The sequence below is a fragment of the Simochromis diagramma genome, unplaced genomic scaffold, assembly GCF_900408965.1.
Source record: "Simochromis diagramma unplaced genomic scaffold, fSimDia1.1 OVJJ01000816.1, whole genome shotgun sequence".
Taxonomy (NCBI): domain Eukaryota; kingdom Metazoa; phylum Chordata; class Actinopteri; order Cichliformes; family Cichlidae; genus Simochromis; species Simochromis diagramma.
This window is the reverse complement of record NW_024386908.1, coordinates 18,564,741-18,588,604: the sequence shown is the minus strand read 5'-3', so window position 1 is coordinate 18,588,604 and position 23,864 is coordinate 18,564,741. Positions and strand designations below refer to the sequence as shown.

Genomic DNA, 23,864 nt, shown 5'->3' with positions numbered 1-23,864 from the left:
GGTTTTTGGGGGGGGGGTTTTGGGAAGTTTTTGTGTTTCTGTTGGGCTGTCTGGGGCCAGCCCTTGAGGGGGGGGGGGTACTGTCATGGTCCTGAGTCTGAGGACTCAGTGTTTTGTGTTTCCTTATGCTTTTGTTCATTCAGAGTGTGTATTCTGTTATGATTTTGCCATTTGTTAGGTTTCTGTTCTTTGCCTGCCTGCTCCCACTTCTCTGTGTTCCCTCTGTCTGTCCATAGTGTTATTGTGTCTGCTCATGAGTCTGCCTGTCAAGTTCAGTGTCCTGTCTGGTTCTCTGTGTCTGTTAGTTTCCTGTTTTATTCTGAAAGTTCATGTCTCATGTCAGTGTGTTCAGTTTTACCTCTCCCCTGTCTCGTTAGCCTAATTGCTCCCAGCTGTGTCTCCCTCCTGTGGCCCATTCCCTGATTACTCCTCGTGTATTTAAGCCCTGTGTTTTCCTGTGCTCTCTGTTGTGTCGTCTGTTTAACTCCATGTCCGTCTGCATCATTCTGTGTAACCCGGTGTTCAGTCTGCATCTCTCTGCCATCTTTCATTGTGTATTTTGTTCCTCCTCCCGTGCGTGTTTGGTTTAAGTTGAGTTCTTTCGTTTTCCCCAGTTTAGGCTGGTTTACTCCCCGCTCTGCTCCTCCCGTTTTTGTCACCTTATCACCTCTGCAAATAAGCATTCACTCGCACCCCAGTTGGTGCCTGCATCTTGGATCCTTTTCTCAATTCACCACACGACTGCTGTGCAGCCGTGACACAGTGACTCTAACCGCAGTGCGGGTGACATTATTTGTCGGACAGTGCATTTAAAAACTCTCCAAAACACACCAACAGCTGCAGCCATCCACCTGCCACTGCTGCAATAATGCAAGCTTTAAACCGTAATACAGTTTAAACAGGTGAGTTATAAACCTGCGCGTCTCATAGAGTGAAACGTGATGTTGTGAGCTCGCGAGACTCCCAGTGACAGGGATTTAAAATATTTACATTTAAACAAACAGCTCTCAGTAACCTAAAACAAACATACACCATTCAGCGCGGAGGAAGACAACTCCCATATTTCTTCTGACAGGTGCGTCATGGAGGAATCCGACAAACAACCGGATAACCTGACCAAGCGGTCCAACACAACGAGAAAAACCGACTCATCAACGGATACCGAGGACCTACTCGTACCCGACATGCAGGCAAGTGTGTAGAATCCAACAACAAGAAGCTGGATGTTCTAGCCATGCTTCACGAGATCAAAGATTTAAATTCAGTTTCCCCTGCGACCGGAGCGCGCACCGGGCAGGGAGCAGCTTCCATTCAACAACTAAACTGTTTTACCTTAGTGAAACAGTGAAAGATGAGTGTCGGTGCATTGCCGAAGGTCAGTTTGTGGGTTACAACAGAAAATGACGCATTTATTGTTCTCGGGCGGGATTATTTCAACAACCCGAGGACGTTTGGCCGAATAACAGAGAACCGTGTCTGTGTAAACGCCATCCATACATCCATTCGCTTCCGCTTATCGATTCATATTAACTTTGACGCTGAGTATACTACGTTCTCAAACCACGCCTGTCCAGGATTTGGACAGGGGAGCAAACTGCGGCAGGGTCAGTCTGATATTATTTGTTTCATATTTATATCTCAAGTCTTCACAGCCCATCTCCATCACACAACACTTTCTCATATATTCATAAACTTTGGCATGTATGTATGTGCAGCCTAAAGTTCACATTCTTTGTGTGGTGCCTTTCACTCTGGTTTCTTGGAATGTGCGCGGTATTCGTTCACAGGTGAAAAGCGCAACAATTCTGGAATATGTCACAAAATGAAAGGTAGCCATTCTCCTCAGGAAACACATCTACAAAAATCAGAAGAAAGGTACAGGCTCTAATTGAATCTGTCCTTTTCAGCTTGTTATAATAGTAAACAAAGAGGTGTGTCTATCTTGTTACATTTGCTCTAATAGACACAGAAGGTCGATATATAATTATTAGGGGTGCAACGACACTCGTATTGATATTGAACCGTTCATACAGTGCTTTCGGTATGCATATGTATCAACAATACAAAATTTTTAATTTATTTTATCAACTTTTCTTCTGACGATGCTGTCTGTGTTGAGAGCTCAGTGGATCTGCGTTCGACTACTCCGCCTAGGCTGCACTGTCTAGCGCAGATCCACTGAGCACAGCGCAAGTCAGAAGCTAAGCTCAGTAGCGATGGGATTTCCGGCTCTTTTTAGAGAACCGGCTCTTTCGGTTCGCCTCACTAAAAATGAGCCGGCTCTTTCGGCTCCGAACCGGCTCTTCAGGTTGTTTTGTTGCTTTCATTTATTTATTATTAACAATAATATAAAATTATGCACAAAAGGAATTACTAATGTAAAAAAAAAGTGGTTTTATTTATATATGTTTATATATAAATATATGCAGTGGCCCCTAGAGACAAAGCACGTACAAACTCCAAAACACATTTCTAGCATGAACTGAACTTCCAAAACAGAGCTACCTAGATCACTTAAATTGCACAATTGCAAGCATGAAAGCATATGTGTATTGTTTGTGTATTTATACACAAGCATTCATATACAGTCAAATAATAAAAAATAAAAAAAATGTTCATTTACCTGTTATTACCACACACCAAATCTGGTCGTTGGTACTTGCTGTGTAGCCACTAGGTAACAAAAGCTCAACGCTGCCCCTACCATCCTGGAGCACTTCTGTTGTCTTTTGTACGTGTTTTGAGTTTTTATGTGTTTCGGAGTTTTTATGTGTTTTGGAGTTTGTACGTGCTTCAGGGTTCGTACGTGATTTGAAGTTTGTATGTGCTTTGTCTGTAGGGGCCACTGTAAATATACTTATTTATTCACTCCATATAAAATGTAATAAATAAATCATATAATACAAAAATCAACTATTCACATTTCAACTTTTAACTATTTAAATTTTCAGCTTTTTCCTTTTACAAATTTAAAGTGAAACAACACAAAACACTGCAAACCACAACACAATTAAATATAAATTATAATATAAAAACAAAAAGAAGATGCATATTCTCTGTCATATGGACCTGCATTAATAAACTTTCTGAATCCTTTATAATCCGCTACTGAAAATAGTTGTGGATGATTACTATACCTTTCTAATGTGACGTTGTTGTCCCTGGCTCTCTTTCTCTCTCTCTCCCTCCTGCTCTGTTCCTGTGCTACTGAGTGTAACTACCGCCCCTCCCCCCTCTGCCCAGCGCAAAGCACAAGCGTCGCATGCTGAGTGAAGCGGAAAAAAAGTGCGAGAGAGAAAAAAAAACAAAAAAAACATGGCTCGTGATAAGGAGCCGGCTCGCGTCGTTCACTTCAAAGAGTCGGCTCTAAGAGCCGACTGCACATTTATGCCGACATCATCCTAGTGCAAAGACAAGTGGAAGCAGACAAAAACAACAAGCATGCATGCTACAAACCTTACCCGAGTCATCTAGACAGCCGTTAGCACATGATTCTCCTTATGGGGACCTGATATGTTTAATATGCTGCTGAGAATATAGCTCAGAAGAAGCGTATAGTATAGCTTTTATTTTGGAAAGAGACATTTCTCTGTAATATGATTTCTCGATCAGATAGATTTATTTTTTTTATTACTTTGTTGTTTCAGCAATATTAAATTTAAAAACTGTACTTTTAAGTTAAAATATCTATTCATAATTTTAATAAATGACATTAAAAAAGCATGAACATTTTTTGTATCGAAAAAATATCGAACCGTGACACCAAAGTATCGAACCGAACCGAACCGAACCGTGAATTTTGAACCCTAATTATTATGTACTATTTCAAAAAATATTTTTACAATCATCGATCTGTGTGCTCCTAATAATGATGATCCGGCTTTTTTAAATACAGTTTTCTATCAGAGACTGAAAATGTGACATCATTTCCGGGGTAAAACCGCAAAGAATTGTAGGTACAAGTGGCAAGCGGTACTAGCGCACGCAGGCTTTCACATGAAAACAGTCACACAGCGATAAAAAGAAACACAAAAAATGGCAAGAAGCTGTTGTATTATTAACTGCAATAGCCGGTCGCATGACAGCCACGGGAAGCCGGCGGCTAAAGAGATCGTTTTTTTATCGGATTACGTCGTGGAAGACAAATTGTTCAAGCCATGTTTCCGAAGTAACAAAGAGCTGACGGATGGCCTGGATTGCAGCAATTCGAAGACCAAATATAACGTTCCAGAACACTCCAGCTCACAGGTTAGTCTGATCCAAGCAGTTCCACAAAGGTACGTCTTCTGTTGTTGTTATTACGTAATTTATCATAACATAATTGTTGATGTAGGTTACAAATAAGTCTTATATTGATTTGAATTGAATTTGTTGCGCTATGCTGCTTTGTTCACTGTGGCTTTGCGGGCTAATATTTGTTGTATTTTGTAGGAAAACCAGCCTACAAAATGCTGGAATGCGATCCAGACTGGGCACCTCTATCAACCTGGGTCATACAGAGTTTAAAGCTGCTACCACAGCGGGATCGGTTAAGAGAGAGAGCGATATCAAAACAGCCACGAAAAGTCCCGCATATATGTGCCCAAGTGTTGTATTGAAGCAATCAAGTGATGAACAACTGTTTTCCAGTATGTTGTTTTGCAGTGTTGTTGTGTTTTTTTTTTTTTTGTTGTTGTTGTTGCATTGTTGATTTGTTTTTCACCAAAGCAGCTAATAAAGCACAATGGAATACAATTTTGCGTCTTTCCTGTGAGATTCTATAATAGAATGAAACAATAATGCCAGTTATAAATAAAGACAATAATAAAGTGCCCGAGCACTAAAAGTGCAAAGGCTCTATTGTATCTGCTCTGTTTCTTATTATTATTATTCAGGCAAAACAAGTGCCTTTTTGAGGGCTTTAACATGCTCAAAAACTCATGAAATTTTGCACATGTGTCAGGTCTGGTGAAAAATTTTGTATTTTAATGGTTTTACATAAAAGCATTGGGAAATGGCTCTGGAGCGCCACCTATGCGTTGTAAATGCAGCCCTACGAACACATAGTTTGAGCTACATGTATGAAATTTGGCTCACACGTGTATCATGCTGAGGCAAACAAAAAAGTCAGTGGGACCACTGATGCAAACCCAACAGGAAGTCCGCCATTTTGGATTGAAGGTGCCATTTTGGCTCTAATTTTTCCATTTCCAGGCCTCGTACTTTTGCGAACTCCTCCTTGGGATTTGATCATATAAGCTTCATATTTGGACAGTGTCAACTACACACCTGGGCCATATTAAATTTTGGAGCTTTTGAGTTTTCAGGATACGGTGTGACCGTGGCGGCACGGCGAATTTTGATCATTCACCATGAAAATCTTATTGCCTCTCATTCTGTTATACATTGTCTGATCTGGACCAAAGAGCCCACATATAATAAGGATCCACCCCTGAAAAAATTTCAACTGCCACATTTGACATCAATGACAGCACCACCTAGTGGGAACAGGAAATGTCATGTTTTACACTTTGGAGTACAGTATAGTGATGGGTGACGTCTGCAGACTCAAATTTCTCCAGGAAAGCCTTAAGGAGTTGGTCTTGGGTTACAGTGAAAAGTGTGAGTTTTCACGAAAGGGTGTGACCCCGAAAGCATGGCGAACTTTGACGTCTTGCCATGAAGAAACAAATTAGTATAACTCAAAGAAAACCAGTCTGATCAGTATCAGACTTTACAGGCATGATGTCAGACCTGCCCTGAATAGATTGATATGCCCATCGTCAGGAATATGCAGAGCGCCACCTAGTGGGAACAGGAAATGTTATGTCTTTCAATTTGATAAACTGATTTTCACAGGTTCATCAGGTCCACCTCAAAAGCGGTAAATATTAACATCAGTCCCTCATAATGCTTCAGTAAGAAAATTGTGAGTTTAAACTGAACGGCGCACCCTGGTGGCAAGGCGGTTCACCATGAAAGATGAAGTGGCTTTTGAGGGGCTTGGAAAGTGCAAAAACTCTTGGAGTTTGGCCCACACCTCCAGTGTGATAAAGGCTTTGTTGTTATATTTTCAAGGAATATTGCAAAATGGCTCCACAGCGCCCCCTACAAAATTTCAAAACATCAGCCCCTGCAGTGTTTCATCTATGAGGTTGAAACCTGGTAAGCTTATGGAAGATATCAAGATGTACAAAAAAGTCTTTTCGAGCAATATCCTAAATCCAACAGGAAGTCAGCCATTTTAAAATTAATGTGTAATTTTGGCAACATTTTCCCCTCTTTTCAGGCCTCATACTTTGACAAACTCCTCCTCATGATTTCATCAAAATGACGTGATCTCCGGTGCATGGAGTCTATAGACCTTTGTGATAATGAATTGTAAAGCTTTTAATGTTTGGCGAAACGGGGTGGTCATGGCACCACATGGAGGTTCACTCACTAGCCAGAAAGTAGCAATCTGCTGTCACTCAAAAGCACAATGTCCAATCTCTCCCAAACGTGGCAGCCATGAGTCGAGAGTCGAGCTCGTAAATGTTCGATATGCCATTTGTCAGTCATGGTTAGAACGCCACGTAATGGGACGACTATAATCATCATCGAACGAGATGAAATTTTAGCTTGTGGTTGTACACATGATTTCCATCAATGTGACATCAGATCGGACGTGCTGGGTGTAGGTGTTGGGCGTGGCTGAACGCGCCGGGGTGCGAGGGCCCTCTTAACGCTGCTTGCAGGTTTATTTTCTATTAGATCCGAAAATGTTGTGTAATACTACAACCTGAAACGACAAATAGATTGCGTTGGCCTGTGCAGGAGATAAAGAAAAAAAAAATCTAACAACAGCTGTGAAATGGAATAGTCCAAATCACCAAAGTAAACTGGGCGGGGCTTGTTGCAGGGATCTGAAGTTACTAAACATTTTGTGAGTGTATGCACTCACGCTTAGGACCATATAATAATAAATATGTGTGTGATGAAAGTTGGGCAGCACGCTAACATCCTTACTCCACTCTGTATGCTCGTATGGGTCTGACACTTTCACGCCTTTGATTTTTTTCCTCGTACTTTTTTTTTTGCCTTTTCGTCAAGTCTGTCTTTGTAAGGACCTGCCGTGTTCTCCGTAGTTTTGTACATAACTGTTTTTGGGGCAAATAAAATGCAAGTAGAGGTTAAAACCGCAGAATTAATGATTACCGGTGCTGGAAATACTAGCGCTTGATGCAGTGTTTTGATTTTGTTGCTACTGGTACCTACAATGCAATGCGCGAAAGTCACGTGACCTTACTGCAAACTCAGCAAGACTGTATTAAACCTTTTGAGCGCTCCAGTAATTCAGCTAATATAGCACATTTACAGTCTGCCAGAATAATACATGAATATATGGAAGATTTTGGTGTTTGTGATGTCTGGAGACTCAGAAATGAAGCAAACAGGAATTATACTTTTCTTCTCTTCTGTATATCAATCTTTTTCAGGAATATATTTTTTTCATAGGAGTAATTCTATCATTGAAAAAACAACTTCTAGAATACACCCTATTACAATAAGTGAGCATGCACCCATATCCTTAACTTATAAGATAAGCGATAAGATAAGACTTTATTGATCCTGCAGTGGAGGAATTAATGCATTACCGCAGCTCAGGTAAAGATAGCAGAATTGATCCCATTTTAAATCATCTCATAAAGTTTAATATCGCCCTTTTAATGGATTCAGAATTTGATAAATTTATAATGGAAGAGTGGAAAGTGGAACAGAAAGTAGAACACGATATTGAGGGAAAAAATAAATATCTAACAAGCAGATATGCAACAAATCCAATCAAACAAACATGGAAAGAACTGCAGAATGTTAAATTACAACTAGACAGTGTTGGGGAGTAATATTCCATTGCAGTTGCCGTTTAAAAAGGTGGTATTCAGAGCACTGTTACTTTGTTGAAATAAAGGGTTTACACAGTGGTCTTTTCCTGTTTAATATGTTAGGCTATGCCCTCTCTATTTTTGGTAATTCCATGCCGGTGGAAACCCAAACAAAACACACATTAAGAGGCTCTAATGCCTGTGTCTCATGACGTGAAGAAATATTTTTAAAAATTGTTATTCAGAAAATTATTTAATATGAAGGCAATAGGCAGAGTGTTACAGGCATAGCCCTAAAGAATGTAGACTCATGGGCAGTGTAGTCCGTGCTGCAGGGAGAGTGGACTGCCATTAGTGATGTGCGGATCAATCCTGAAATATCGATTCCTCCGATACCAGTCATTTATGTTCTAGAATCGATTCTCACATTAAAATATCGATATTTTTAGTAATTTAGGGTAAATTTGTAGTTTATCATTAACAGCAACACAGTGGAAAGAAACTATAACATTCGGATTGTCTACATTCAAAGGAACTACTTCCTCTTCCGCCTTTCATAGACATATGTGTGAAATACGGCTGTATAAATGTCTTGCAGCCCCTTGGCTCGCGCACTCACAACAATGGCTGAGCGTAATTGTGCGGACGTATTTTACCTCCACAAACAGCTGAGACATGGTTTGCGATACATGTGGCAAAAAAGTGCTCCAAGAGTGAGGTGTTGTGGCTATACTTTCCCAACCTTGAGACCTCAGAATTAGGGAGACATTCAAAAGGGCTGTTGGTGGGAGGTGATAAATACATTTTACAGTGTTTATTTATTGGATAAAATACGTTAAATGTCACCGTTATTATTAGCCGGCCCAGAAACAGCGGGGGTGTCCAAATTCAGAGGCTGCTTCCACCTGAGGACCCGGCCTTCGCGGTCTAAAGAAAGCCGGGTAGTACGTCATGAGTTCCCTCGGTGGAGTGAAACTCAGCCGTCTGCTCCTTGCTATCTAAAATATAACAGGGCGCTGGCGTAAACTCTCGACCGTCTCACACTTAATTAGTTTTCTGTTTGATGTTTATTCAGCTGTGTGAAAACCCCGGAGGAACCCACCTGAGGGATTAATAAAGTTAAATTTAATTTAATCTAATCTAATAACTTTAATCTCAGCCAATCCGATTTACTCACGAACAAATAAAACACTGAAAAAGCCAAACAATAACATTTTTAAGTTATCAAAGTGACTTATATATCATGTTTAACCCGAGTAGTGAAAGACCGCGGGGGTTTGAAGACGATGTGTCGGTCGGCTCAGATATTTGAAGTTTACACAGCTACATTCTCACCTGAAAACATGTTAAAAGTTGTTTTTGTTTTTTTTGCGACCCAGAAAGAGAAATAAGAGTAATATTAAAACTAAGTAGCTGCCGCCTTTGTTGGAAACTGGAATTGGCTCGGCCGCGCTCCGTGAGAGACGTCTGTCTCGCCCTAGCAGCACCTGTCTCTCTCCTCCTCTTCAGTTCGTCTCAACATATGCACCTCATATTCTGTGATATGATTTACTCTGAGGTGTTTGACAAGGTTAGTGATGTTGCCACAACCATACATGCCAACCCTCCCGATCTTTCCGGGAGAATCCCGGAGCCACCATTCTCCCGAATTTCCACCCTTTAGTGCTGCAGGCAAGCAAGGTGTTCAAATAGCGCACAACTTCAGTTTTTTTATTTCTATATGATGAACTCTGCATTATTAAGTGATAAGAACAAGTAATCCGATGTCCTGTAATCATTATGACGCTATAATTTGAGATACAATAAATAAAATATGTTTTTGTATAAAGTATCGGTATCGGATCAGTATCGTCGATACCACCCTGAATATTACTTGGGATCGGATCGGAAAGGAAATCAGTGGTATCGCACATCACTAACTGCCATACCCGTTATGTGTCTGTGAGGGAGAGGAGGGAGAAAAAGGAGAGTCGAACAGTACGAGTTGTCACCGAGCAGAAACAGGAGATGAAAGCATGTAAATATAATAATAACCACTGCAGCCAAAGTAAGTTTAAGTAAGCTATTAAGACTCGACTGTACACCGTGTTCGCGTTTTCCTCTGAAACAATAAGTTCCGTTGGAGCAGCCTTTCAACACCTCTCTCTGTCTCTCACTAGCAAAGTTGACCCAGACAACAAAGTAAAGCTAGTTTTTGGCTACAAGCCCGACAGGAACCCGACGTATTAGCCAGAGGTCGCTTTACTACGGTTTGGGGTGCGGACCTGTTTTATATACCGGTACACGCGGAATAGTTTTTTATATGAGATCGCTGCAAAAAGTGCAGCCTTACCTTAAGATATATTAAGATTTAAAATTCTAGTTGGTATTGGTATGTCGAGTATCCTTCAGTAATAGTAATAAATCACACAGCAATATTCATGTGGTTGTAAAAAGCTTGATAACATATTAAGTAATCCAAAGTATTCCCTTATGTTTGGGAGCATGTATTCTGTAATCTGTAATGGAATACATTTTAAAAGTGACCTTCCCAACACTGCAACTAGATTACATTTTATCACAAAAAACAGAATCTCTTCGACAGTGAATGCAACAATACTGTGACGGGAAATCAATAATACTTACTATTAAGTATTACTACTACTTTTACCGTTATTTATATTCTGCTGAAAATAAACCTAATCACCTCTATCTGCCAGGGACTTACACTGTGCTCTAAACCAAATGCCTAATGGCAAGGCACCAGGCCCGGATGGATTCCCTGCTGAATTTCTGAAACATTTCTGGTCCGTGTTATCTCCACTATTCTTCATAACTGGCACAGAAATAAAAACAAAAAAAAACAGTCTAATCCCTCCCCATATGAAAATGGCAGCAATAAAATAGTTACTAAAAACAGAAAACGACGCTACTTTTCATCTAACTACCAGCCTTTGTCACTAATTAATACCGACATTAAAGTTATTCCTAAAGCACTTTCATCTAGATTAGAAACAGTTCTGCCCTCAATAAATCATAATGACCACACAGGATTCATCAAAGGCTCACATTCTGCCAATAATATTTGCAGACTGCTCAACCCAATTAGCCTGGCTCAACATCACAAAACAGAAGAAATGGTCACGTTGCTACATTCTCAAATTTTGGCTTGAAATCACTCAAAGAAATTCCTCTAGCTTGGGTTACATAATCCAATTATGTCCTCGTGTGTGCTTACTCAGTGACATAACCTCAACTGTGATTGGGCCAACTCTGTTTACAAATTTACAAGTATGGGGCCCAGCTGTCCCAGGTCATTGGTTGCTTTCTGAGCCTCTGGAGTCTCCTTGGGTGGATCCTCTGGGCTGTGCCACATTTGTGATGGAGGGCTCCTGGGCTTTATCTATTCTGCTGATGTGGGCGAGCTTGATAAGAGTGCTGGTGCTGGTAATTGATAGTAAAAATAGTCTAGTAGCTCCACTCACCCTTTCTTTTGTAAGACTCCCACAGAAAATCAATAAATGAACCTGAACAGCTGATATGAAGGGAGAAATTACCTTCAGCAGCCAGCCTCAAGTGGCCATTAGAGGAACTGCAGTTTTTGGCATCGACACAAATAAAAGACAGATCACACACACTGAACTCTTCAGACCATGTAGACACGAATTCAAAAGAATGAAAACTTCCACAGCTGGTGATGAATCCTAATGAGGAACGTATCGTCACAGTTACTTCTGTTAAAAGTGTTGAAATTGATGATCTGAGCTAGGGCTGGGCGATATATCGAGTTTTTTAAAAATATCGATATATTTTTATACGAGATATAAGATGTGACCATATCCTTTATATCGATACGTTATAATTATAGTTGTCGAGCCACAAGTTTGCCTCTCTTTCGTCCACTTTTGTCTTTACGCAACGTTACTCGGCCTCGCCTCTCCTTCACTGAACACAACTCCCCCTCCTCCTCCATAGCTTCACCTGCAGGCAGCGACAAGATGAACACGGCAAATCTCCATTAACGAGTTACTGCGCATCGCTCCGTGCGTGGGGCTGGACGGCGTCAACGTGCTAACGAGCTAACCACGCTAACGCCATGCAGCCCACAGGGGCTGCACAGCCTAAAATCCTTTCATTTTCTCAAAAGTTGACAGCGCGCCTTATGTATGGATTCTGGTTGTGCTTGATGACCGCGAACCGATTTTATGTGGTACACGGCGCTCAGCAATCTGTCAAAAAATGTTTTAGTACGACTTTGGTAAGCTACGGAGCTGCACCGCTTGATGGATTGTTGGAGCATTACGGCTACCGAGGAGCCTCGCGTAGTAATACGCACTGTGCCTCAACGTAATATTACCGTATTGTGTGTGTATAAGCACCATAAATGGCACCTGAAGCGGATTTCAAACTCCAGGCTGTCAGTCACGCAGTAGAAGTTGGGAACAGAGCAGCTGTGAAATCTGCCTATGTTATTATGCTCAGCGTCTTTTAGTTTACATTTTGACTGCACAATTGTGAGCTTTTTGTTATGGACAAAAACAACATACTTTTCTTTTATTTATGGAGCATTATTTTTAATAAATGCTCATAATTTATTTTTGAGTAGTTTTTTTCATGTACATCTATGCTTTATGTTAATAAAAGTGCCTGTGTGACATCTGGGACACAGCTTTGACTAAGAACTCTCTTTTTGTTCTTACTTTATGGCTTTAAAAAAATATTGAGATATATATCTTATATCGCCATCCAGCTAGAAAATATCGAGATATGAATTTTGGGTCATATCGCCCAGCCCTAATCTGAGCTGATGTAAGGAAGCTGAAAGAGGAAATATGAGCAACATCCATCAGGATGAGTGTCTTCTAAACTAATAATGTGTACGTGCATGGGTTTAGACACAAAGACAGAGACAGAATAATCAATTTAAACTCTTCTTAATGTCCACCTTTTAATTACTTGATCAAAAATCATATTTGAAGTTCTGCATTTCAATTTTTTAAAACAATTAGTGTCACTCATGGTTACAACAGGCAGGGGAAAAAATCCATGCTGCTTTTGAAGGAAAGTTTAAAATGAAGAAACAAACGTCCGGAGGCAATTATTACAGTTAAACTAAACTTAAAATACCTTTAGTTATTCCGAACTTCTCGTAACTCGCACATACTTTCATATCCTCACAGCACATACAGAAAATGTTCAGAACAAAATAAAAGTAAAGTATTTAAAATAGTAAAAGCGGAAGGAAAAGGAGCCCAAAAACTGAAACCGAAATACAAGAGGACCCGTCTGAACCGATAACAGCCGCCTGCACGTGACACACAAATAAACAGATCGTCTGTAAACACACAGCACATGAACTTCACTTAGTGGGGACATTTGTCAGCTTTTTTTTTTTCTCTGAATGACCAAATCAGAGGTCAAAGGTTAGTGGCTCACTCGTTTTCCTCTCCCTGCTCTCCTATTGACTGACAGACTCACTTTATGAAGGACCACGGGGTCGATGCCACTTCACAGACTGCAAACATCAGAACAGGTACTGTACTCTGACTCTTTCTTACTCTCATAACAGGGATGTTTTCCTCTTCTTCAGAGCTGAACTGTTAAATTTTACCTGTGGTTAGAGGTCAGTATGGTTAACAGAAAATCTGCAGGGGCTGAATGGATTAAGGCTGTTTGTTAATAAGTTTTTAAAGTGTTCATTATCGTTCCTATTGTTGTTTTAGAGTTTAAACAGATGCGCTGATTGGTTGGTTTATTTGAGAATTCAGAAGGTAGAGAAGAGGAAGTGGAGACAATAAAAGCAAAAACAAGTCACAGGCTTTATTTTGCTAATTAGGTGCCAAACACACGTATTATTATTGTTCTTTTGCCTGTAACGTGATGATTTGTTATATCTCCCCGATGTTGCTGTGTGATACAGATAAGGAGCTGAATGTCTAAAGTGACTAAAACCTTTGCACAGTACTGAACTTTCACCAGCAGAGCCACCTCTGACTTTATGAGTCCAACAATAAACTGAAGTCATGGCAGTACTGGTCCTTTGAGTCACAGAGGGTGTATAAAAGATTTACAGCTGGCTAAAAAATAATGATAACATCAAAAATAACAAAGCTAGCTGGCTATTAATTTTTTTCTGCCTTTGCAAAAGAAGTGAGTCTGTGAAAGATTTTTTGCTGGGGGAACTAGATGCTCATCCTGATGTTGTTTCTGCTGAGTCCATTTATAGCTGCTGCACACACACACACACACACACACAGACACAGAGAAACTTGGCATCGTGCTGCTGCGCTGTTAATCTGCGTTGCACCAGAAGCTGGCTGTGTGGTAAGCATTTCGATTACAGTGCTGCAGAGGAAGCAGAGGTGATGTATGAAACAGCTTTATGTAGGACAGGTGGCTTTCCACCAGCTTCTTCAGAAAGATGATTCAGAGGAACAGGGCGTGTGACTGGCTGTTTTACACAATTAGTGCTGAGTTAATTAATTGTGCAAGTTTTAACTTTTATTCCTGAAAAGAATTGTTTTTTTGATGCTTTTTTACTTTATATACTATTTTTTTATTACTTAATTGTCAATTAATTACATAAAATTTGAACTTTTTAATCTTTTAGGAAAGTTAGTAACAGAAACTCTCCATATATTTGTCTTTATAAAATGAGAAAGATGATGTGGCAGCTCAAACAGATTGATTCCTGTTTTAATGCCTTAACTCAAACTGTGTTGCCTTCTCAGTACTGCTAAGAGTTTAATCTACTTTGTTTGTGTCTCAGTTTTTTTGGCCCTGTTTTAAAATCCAGAGAAAAAGGAAAAACAAGTACACAGGAAAGAACTATTAATAAAACCAGATCCTGGTCACTGAATGATTGAAAAATTTTAGGTCTCAACAGACTTGTAATGTTTTTACTTCTAGCAGACATGATAACAATCCCAGATCTGATCAGGAAGAAGAGGGATGGAGGACAGTTAAGTGATGACGAGATCAAAGCCTTCATCCAGGCCGTTAAAGAGAAAACCATTCAGGACTCTCAGACAGGTACAAACCATCTGACATGCATTCACATTTCCTCCTTTGCATCTTTAACGTCTCCCACTCTTTGTATTTAAGGGGCCATGCTGATGGCTATTTGGCTGAATGGGATGGTCTCCGCCGAGATTAAGGCCCTGACCCGAGAGATGATGTCATCGGGAGAAGTGATGGAATGGCCCGATGAGTGGAAAAATTTCATGGTGGACAAACACTCGACTGGCGGGGTGGGAGATAAAGTCAGTCTGGTGTTAGCGCCAGCGCTAGCTGCCTGCGGCTGTAAGGTATAGACTTTAACGATGAAATCTGATTGGTTAAAACGTTAAAGTGAACCCATTCTGTTCATGCCCAGCTGGACTGCACTAGATTTACATGATTAATATTATTTTAGACTGGGACTCAGTGCAGCCCCCTGGTTCTGTTTAAGCTCCTCCCCTTTTAAACAAACTTCTTGTGATTTGTTACCCCACATTAGTAGAAGGTGATTTACTTGGGTGGGTGTGTCTTCCTTTTCTCAAAACGTGAGATTACCATATTAGGAATATTAATTCAGTCCATGTCCACAGGTTCCTATGATCAGTGGGCGGGGCTTGGCTCATACAGGAGGAACTCTTGATAAACTGGAATCAATTCCAGGATTCAAGGTGGAGCAATCAAGAGAGCAGGTGAAGCGAGCTGTTCTGGCTCACATATATTTACATATAGTTTTAAAAATTAATAGTTTTAAGCAAAATGTTACTCTGGGGGGAAACACACTGAAGCACTTTGCGCCCCCCCTGGTGGGCCATGAGGGTACTGCATGTGAGTCACAAGAGGTCAATTACAATAAATATACTTAAAAATCTTTTTTTTTAATATCAAATATTTTGATTTTATGAGGTAAATAACCACTGGTCCACTGGAGTGGGCAGTTCAATTTGCCAACTACCAATGAGAGCCAAGGATACTGTTGGCTCACATAACAGAGTTGCCAGGCAACTAGACCCTGGAACAAGTGAATAACTTCCTGTTTCGCCTCTTTAGGCTCACGTGAGGATCATTGATTAAGTTATATTAAAAGTTTTGGGCTCTACAGATTTTCAGATATTAAATTGGGCTCAAGGATGGCATAGACTGTATATAATAGATGGATATAGCCACAGTGACAAACACTGCATGCTCATTGGCTCACCTCTTGTCAGTCACATGTCATTGGCCAATGGGGATGAGACTTTTTAAAGTGTCTTTTTTATAATTATTCAAGAGTCGAATCTATTGACTGAGACCATCTACTCAAAAGGAAAGAATTTCCTAATAGTCAAAATAAAGTGAGTAAGTCTCTTCTGTTTAACCACCGGAGGAGTCGCCCCCTGCTGGCTCTTAAAAACAATGCACGCTAAATCAGATGAAACTATCGACTGTTTGGGGAAACACGGACACTGACATCTTTACTGAAATTTGTTAATTAATTCCAATGGTAGCTCTTGTGATAAGGGTACAAAAATAACAGATAATTAAATATTTAAATTCATAAATAAATAAAACTGCATACGGATAATAAAGAGTGATAAACACTCAAAGTCATTCTCTGATTCAGCTGTTCTTCTCCAGATCCTGGAGATCCTGGACTCAGTGGGCTGTTGCATTGTGGGTCAGACAGAGACTTTGGTTCCTGCAGATCGAGTCCTGTACGCTCTGCGGGACATCACCGGCACTGTGGACAGTTTACCTCTGGTTACTGGTAAAAACTGGGATTAGTGCTTCAAAAGCCAAAAACCCTTTTTTTGTGTTGTTTTTTTGAGAAATCTAAGCTTTTCCACCCGTGTGTTGCGAGGGTCAGGGGACCCGACACACAGGCGGAAAGGATTTAGACTTTCTTTACTTGATATGTGAGCCCAATCAGCCTTCGGGGGAGGGTCATTTCTACCTGAACATAAGTTTGAGCGGTTGTAGCAGCATGCCCATTTAAACTGATGAAAAGAACCAGATCTTTTGATACCCACATAAAACTGGTGTCCAGCACCTGGCCGGATTTTGCCTGGATATCCGTGTTTTTTCTAGTCAGCTTACAGCCGTCTGTGCTGTTTATGCAGGTTCGATCATCTCAAAGAAAGGAGCTGAGTCTCTGTTTGCTCTGGTGCTGGATGTCAAGTTTGGACGAGCTGCTATCTGCAAAGACTTTGAAAGTGCTACAGAACTAGCTCAGATGCTAGTGAGTACAACAACAATTCAAATATTTCCCCATAAAAGAGGGAGGGAGGGATGTGAAACATCTGTGCAAGGAGCGATGCAGCAACACAACATTGAACCACAGGGGAGATAATATTGGGTTTATTATAGGTTATTTTAATCCAAACTCAGAGGTTTAATTTACAGCGCAGCATCCAATGCCACAGCCCGTTAATGGCAAAGCTGACCTCAAATTTGGATTTCGCTGTTTATTTTTCTTTCAGGTGGAAGCAGGAAACGGCCTGGGCATACGTACAGCAGCTGTGCTCAGCGGCATGAACAGTACGATCGGTCAATGTGTGGGAAACAGCGTGGAGGTGATCGAATCTCTGGAGACACTGAAGGGAAACGGACCCGATGACCTGATGGAGCTGGTCACGACTCAGGGTGATGACGTCGCTCAGCAGCTCTCGTCTGTCAGGGTTTGATCACCAAAGTAACAACGTGTCTTATCCGAGGCATTAAAAAGGTCCTGAACCCCAAAGGAACACCACTTTATTAGGAACACCTGTGGCTCTCTAAATGCAGGAAGCATCTGAACCATTTCAAAGTGGCAACTGGTTTTATTAGCACACCCATGGCCACTTTATTAAGTACAGCTGCGGTCTAATAACGTTGCAGCATCTCTTTTGTGCCACCTGCCTGTTTACCTCTTCTAGCAGCAAGCCAGATAATTTGCAGTGTCGAGTTAATATTAAAGATTATGGATAAATAAAATGTATCTTATCTTCATTCTTCTCCTAGCTCTATATAGTTTTAAATATTGCACTCCATACAGATGCCCTCTGATTAAGAAAAAGAAAATTATTATTTTACACGGTATGCAGCCCCTCAGTTTACCTCCCGTCTCTTTAAGGTCCTCCTCCCTAAAGGCCTACTTTGTTCTGACTGATCAGTTTCTGGCAGTCTACCGAGGAGCAGCACCCAATGCTTGTGAGCTGTACTGCTTGTATTTTTTGGACTTTGTACCCACAGGAACTACTGCCACATAATTCTTTATCTTTTTTTAAAACTCTGAACTTGTTTAATATTGCAGATCCGCATTAACTTGCTAATGGGGATTTGCCGCGTTAATGAGGTTATGGTGTTAACCTTGTATTAATGAGATTAATGCTGACAGAACTAATCTAAACCTGTAACTTTCTTTATACATGAAAATTAAAATTAGAAAACGCAGAACAGCCTCTCCTTTGTGAATATTATAGACATGACAAGAATCTCATTGTTACCTTTGTTATAGAGTCCTAGTGAATATTACCCTTAGATGAGATAACCAGTTCTATAATGATGATAATATTTTTTTTGCTATAGCTAATAAGAAAAATAGACCACTTGGGTTTAAAATTAAAAAACAAACAAACACTTAATTCTGACAGCTGTAAAAACATCATGGGAATCTAAACCCACTGCATGCACACCTTTACAGACAACAACTTGCTTTAATTTTAGTCTATTTTTAAGTTTATTTAATTTTACACTGGTGTAAAAATTTCCCTTTAGGTACATTTAAAAAAGAAAGCATGATAAATATTTAAAATGTGTTTTGTCTGTGTTTGTAGGCGGCTTGTTGCTCGTGATGACTGGTCTGGTGTCTGACCTATCAGAAGGCAGAAAGCAGATTTCTGAAGCTGTGGTTGGTGGAGCAGCGCTGTCAAAGTTCCAGGCCATGATGGAGGCTCAGGGCGTGAACAGCGACACAGCTCAGCGGTTGTGCTCCACCAACGCAGATTACTACAGCGTCCTGAGAAAAGCGAAGCATCAGCTGGAACTGAAGGCTCCTGCAGACGGTAAAGCCAATAAAATGCCTCCATTCACTGTTGATGCATTCAAAGACACACTCAGGAAATATGAACTACTTGCACTTACAAAGAAAATTTATCATGTTTAGGAATCTAAAGAAACTAACAAACACAGCTATCTTTGATGACACGGGAACTTTTATGCTGAAGCGCAGGTTGTTACACAGTTTGTGATTATAGTTACATTTGGGGTTTGTTTTAAGAGAATTTGTTACCAACAGAAATTAGACAAGAACTGCACTGAAAATCAGTGGCAGGAGGTCTGATGTAGAGATGAATCCAAATTTGAACATTTTGGTTTAAATAGTCAATATGAACAAAAAGAGGTACCGTATTTACCGCACTATAAGGCACACGTAAAATCCTTAAATCTTCACAAAAATCGACAGTGCGCCTTATAATCTGGTGCGCCTTATGTATGAATTTTGGTTTGTGCTTACTGACCTCGAACCGGTTTTATGTGGCACACTATGCTCAAAAATCTGTCAAAAAAAGATTTTTAGTGCCACTTTTTGGAGCATTACGGTTACCGTTGCCAGGAGCCTCGCGGAGTAATACGTACTGTGCTTCAACACAACATTACCGTGTTGTGTGTGTATAACGACTCCAAAATGGCACCCGCGAAGAGACACGCTTACGAAGCTGATTTTAAACTTCGAGCAATTAGTTATGCAGAAGAGAATGGAAATAGAGCAGCTGCCAGACAATTCGGCATTAATGAGTCCATGGTGCGCAAGTGGAGGAAGCAAACAGATGACCTAAAACAAGTAAAGAAGACCAAAAGGAGTTTCCGAGGGAACAAGGCGCGATGGCCGCAGTTAGAGGACAAAATTGAACAGTGGGTTATTGAACAGAGAACAGCAGGTAGAAGTGTCTCTACAGTCTCTATTCGACTCAAGGCAACAGCGGTAGCACGTGACATGCAGATCAACGACTTTCGAGGGGGACCTTCTTGGTGCTTCCGTTTTATGAAAAGGCATAATCTCTCAATCCGCACAAGAACTACTGTCTCACAGCAACTGCCAAACGATTACAAAGAAAAGTTGGGCATTTTCCGCACCTACTGCCAGAATAAGATCACTGAAAAGAAGATCCGGCCAGAACACATCACTAACATGGACGAGGTCCCCCTCACCTTTGACATCCCCGTGAACCGTACTGTCGAGAAAACAGGGACCAGTACGGTATCTATACGCACCACAGGGAACGAGAAGTCATCCTTCACTGTAGTTCTGGGCTGCCAAGCTAATGGCCAGAAACTACCACCCATGGTCATTTTCAAGAGGAAGACTTTGCCAAAAGAAAAGTTTCTGGCCGGCATCATCGTCAAGGCTAACTCAAAGGGCTGGATGGATGAAGAGAAAATGAGCAAGTGGCTGAGGGAAGTTTATGTCAAGAGATTTTTCCACAAATCTCCGTCTCTTTTGATCTACGACTCCATGCGCGCCCATCTCACCGAGGCTGTCAAAACCCAAGTGAAGCAAACTAATTCGGAGCTTGCCGTCATTAACCAAAGACCTCCAACCACTAGATATTGGTATCAACAGGTCGTTCAAAGTTAAATTACGAGCTGCGTGGGAGCATTGGATGACAGAAGGCGAACACACATTCACCAAGACAGGGAGGCAACGCCGAGCGAGTTACGCCACTATCTGCCAATGGATCGTAGCTGCTTGGGCTAAGGTATCAGTCTCAAGTGTCGTCCGAGCTTTCACGAAGGCTGGAATAATCACTGAACAGCTAAGTAACAGCAACGAGACTGATTCAGATAATGATGAGAGGGATCCGGGCATGCTTGATGCCGAAATTGCCCAGCTGTTTAACTCAGACACTGAAGGTGAAGAGTTTGATGGATTTGTGGAAGTTGAATGAACTGGAAATGTAAGTGTATTGTTCAATATTTGATGTTTAACAGCTTAACAATGTTAATAGTTACTGTGAATGAGTTGGTTAAATTTTAACTCATCCAATTGTTTTATTCTGCTGAATGCACTTTAAACGCCTTTTAATCTGGCGTGAGAGGGATCCGGGCATGCTTGATGCCGAAATTGCCCAGCTGTTTACCGTAACTCAGACACGGAAGGTGAAGAGTTTGAGGGAATTGTGGAAGTTGAATGTACCGTACTGGAAAAAGTGTATTTTTCAATATTTAATGTGTTACAGCTTAACAGTGTTAAGAGTTACTGTGAATGAGCTTAATAAAGGTCGAGTTGTCTTTTGTTTGTCTTAATGCGCCTTATAATATGATGCACCTTATGTATGAAAACAGAGCCAGTCTTCAACAGTGCGCCTTATAATCTGGTGAGCCATAGTGCGGTAAATACGGTACAACAGTGAGGGTCTGCAGCCATCAGTAAAACACGGTGGAGGCTCAGTCATGGTTTGGGGCATTTCAGCCAGTGGCGCTGTGGATGTTGTCAATACTGATGGAAATATGAACACAGAAAAGTACAGTCAGAGTTTGATCCAAAATGTAATCCCAACACATGCACTTGCATATGTGTACTTACATATGTGAGCCCTCGTATTTGATAACATGTATTTTTACTGTGTCTTCCTGCAGGTATCATTTTGGAGATTGACGGTTTGGTTTTAGCTCAGGTGCTTCACAGATTGGGTGCGGGGCGATCAAAGGCTGGAGAGCCTGTCAATCACAGCGTGGGGGCGGTGCTACTGGTGTCTATAGGTCAGAGGGTCACAAAAGGTAAGAGGCTGTTGCTACTGCTGCTGATGGTGTGAGGGACATCCTCCTGATGGAGCCGTGTGTTTTCAGGCGACCCGTGGCTGCGGCTCCATTATGAGGATCTGGCGCTGACCCCAGACCAGAGGAATCACCTCGAGAGCGCCCTGACTGTGGGAGCAGACAAAAAAATACAAACACAACAGAAACGCACTTTGGTGGAAAAGATACTACCTGAGAAATACCAGTGATTCTTGAGATAAGGGACAAAACATGTCTGCCAGATAAAACCCAATTTGAGGGTTAAAAATATGCATACAAGTGTTAACCCAACTGACTGAAAGAAAAACCAAGGCAATGTTTATACAACAAAATTATGATTTTGCATTTTTTATACATATACATTTATTTTAAATGGTACAATACATTACCAGTACCTTAAAAATCCATTGTCCAGAAGCAGGTGTGATAATGTTAAAATACAGAAAAAAAATTAAAAGTAATTCAAAATGTAAACATCATGGCTCTCGTCACTAAATATTTAAGTCAATACCTTATATAATATCAAAATATGCAATTGAAAATTTATTTTTACATATTTTTTTAAGTGATTAAAATCGTGTCCAGAGTTTTTGTCAACACCATCAGATTTTTTTAAAAGTACAAAAAAATCAGGAATTATTGTGGTTAGCTTACACTCTGAGGACCCCTTTACCACTTCCTGTTTGATACACGTGCCATGAGGTCACTGCTGTGATAAGGTTTTTTTGTTTTTTTATTTCATTCATCGCATACCTTTCTGAGAAAACCCTGTGTCACAACCATAGTGTGTCAACACCAAAGTCGATGAAATGCAAGATTTAAGTATCTTTTTTATAAAAAGAGCTTAATTTAGGTAGATTGTAGAGGCCATAAGCAAATGATGCAAAACAAGATAGCTTCTGTCAGAAAAACGTGTTATGAGGAAGTAGGGTGTCAACACCATCAGATGTCAACACCATCAGGATTTTTGCCTGACAGTGTTGACCCATTTCCAGTGGTGTTGACAAATGCCACAAAAGTGTCCCATTCACTAATTATATTAAGTTATTTTAATTAATATTTCAGTCATATTACTTTCTGTGTATTTTACTGATATTTCTGCTTTACAGATGTGTTGAATATTATCGAATTTGCCTTATCTTGAATCTCATTGTTTATGTATACTATGTCTATGAAGCGCCTTGAGGCGACTTTTGTTGTGATTTGGCGCTATATAAATAAAATTGAATTGAATTGAATTGAATTGAAATTGAACTTTATTATTCCTGTAGGAAAATGCTTAGTCCTCTGCATTCAACCCATTCACTCAGTGATGCAGTGGGCAGCTACCAATCGAGGATAGCCGCTGTTTGTTGGATTTGAACGCCCAACCTTCCATCATGTGGCATCTACTGAGCTATCTCTGCCCCAAGAGCTGATCTTTAAGTGATGATGGATGAATCCTGCTTCTGGGCCCAAACTACTCTATTTATTAAGGCTATTGTGCTTTTAACATGTTTTATTGCTTTTTATCTTGTTCTATTTAATCTGAACAAGCCCCTAAAAACAGTCAGTGATCACTGTCAGCCTAACCATCAGAAACCCTTGCATTACCTTTTATTGAGTGGAAAAAATTTAGCGTCCATCCTCCAGCTTCACTGTGTTTATGTTATGCTAACATAGCTGTGTCACCAGCGATCACGTAGCACATCATTATATACCAGCTAGTCCAACTTCAGTAACCCTGCAAAAGTCACTGTTGTTTAGTTTTCTGGCTTCATTTATATTGGAATGTAGGTGGAAACCAGCAAGCTAACTTCTAACTCTGTTAAATTTCATATATTCTGTTTTCATGGATGCCTGGATGTTACACCTGGAAGAGCAGCCACACTGATCATTTTATTAAAGATGAAGGAAAGAAAGAATTTAGACAGATTGTAACTCTCAGTGATGCCGCAGAGTTTCTTTGACTTTGGGATCTGCAGCGGAGTTTGGACCTGGAAACAGCTAATGACATCAGACTTAAAGACTGGATAGCATCTCTATTGCTTAATACATAATTGTGTTGTGAATATTCATCCTTAATCTGTATAAATGCATAAGGTTCAGAAAAATTATAGTAATTACAAAATGGTACATTTCAGGCTAGAATTGCAAAAGGGAACCTGTCAGAGGAACGAAAGAGAAGGAACAGGGATGATCAAAAAAGGAGAAAAAAAATTAACAGCCAGCCTGAGTTGAAGAAAGAGTTTCTCATAAAGGAAAGGGAAAGATCTAGAAAGAGAGCGAAAGAGGGAAAAATAAAGAACA

General features: G+C 40.5%; 1 protein-coding gene across 5 annotated transcripts; it reads left to right on the top strand.

Moving 5' to 3' along the window:
- The first annotated feature begins 698 nt into the window (after positions 1-698).
- On the top strand, positions 699-23,645 carry LOC120735992 (thymidine phosphorylase). Of its 5 annotated transcripts, none has more exons than XM_040035896.1 (11): positions 703-1,190; positions 13,296-13,356; positions 14,736-14,855; positions 14,928-15,130; positions 15,413-15,511; positions 16,437-16,566; positions 16,919-17,037; positions 17,279-17,441; positions 18,614-18,841; positions 21,417-21,557; positions 21,627-23,645. In XM_040035896.1, exons 1-11 carry the CDS (start codon positions 1,083-1,085, stop codon positions 21,782-21,784), a joined length of 1,530 nt encoding a protein of 509 aa, XP_039891830.1. In that variant the 5' UTR covers positions 703-1,082; the 3' UTR covers positions 21,785-23,645. The 5 variants fall into 5 exon arrangements, with proteins under 5 accessions (XP_039891834.1, XP_039891830.1, XP_039891829.1 ...); XM_040035895.1 differs by having other exon boundaries at positions 14,733-14,855; XM_040035899.1 differs by lacking the exon at positions 703-1,190 and having other exon boundaries at positions 12,531-14,147.
- Positions 23,646-23,864: the final 219 nt, after the last annotated feature.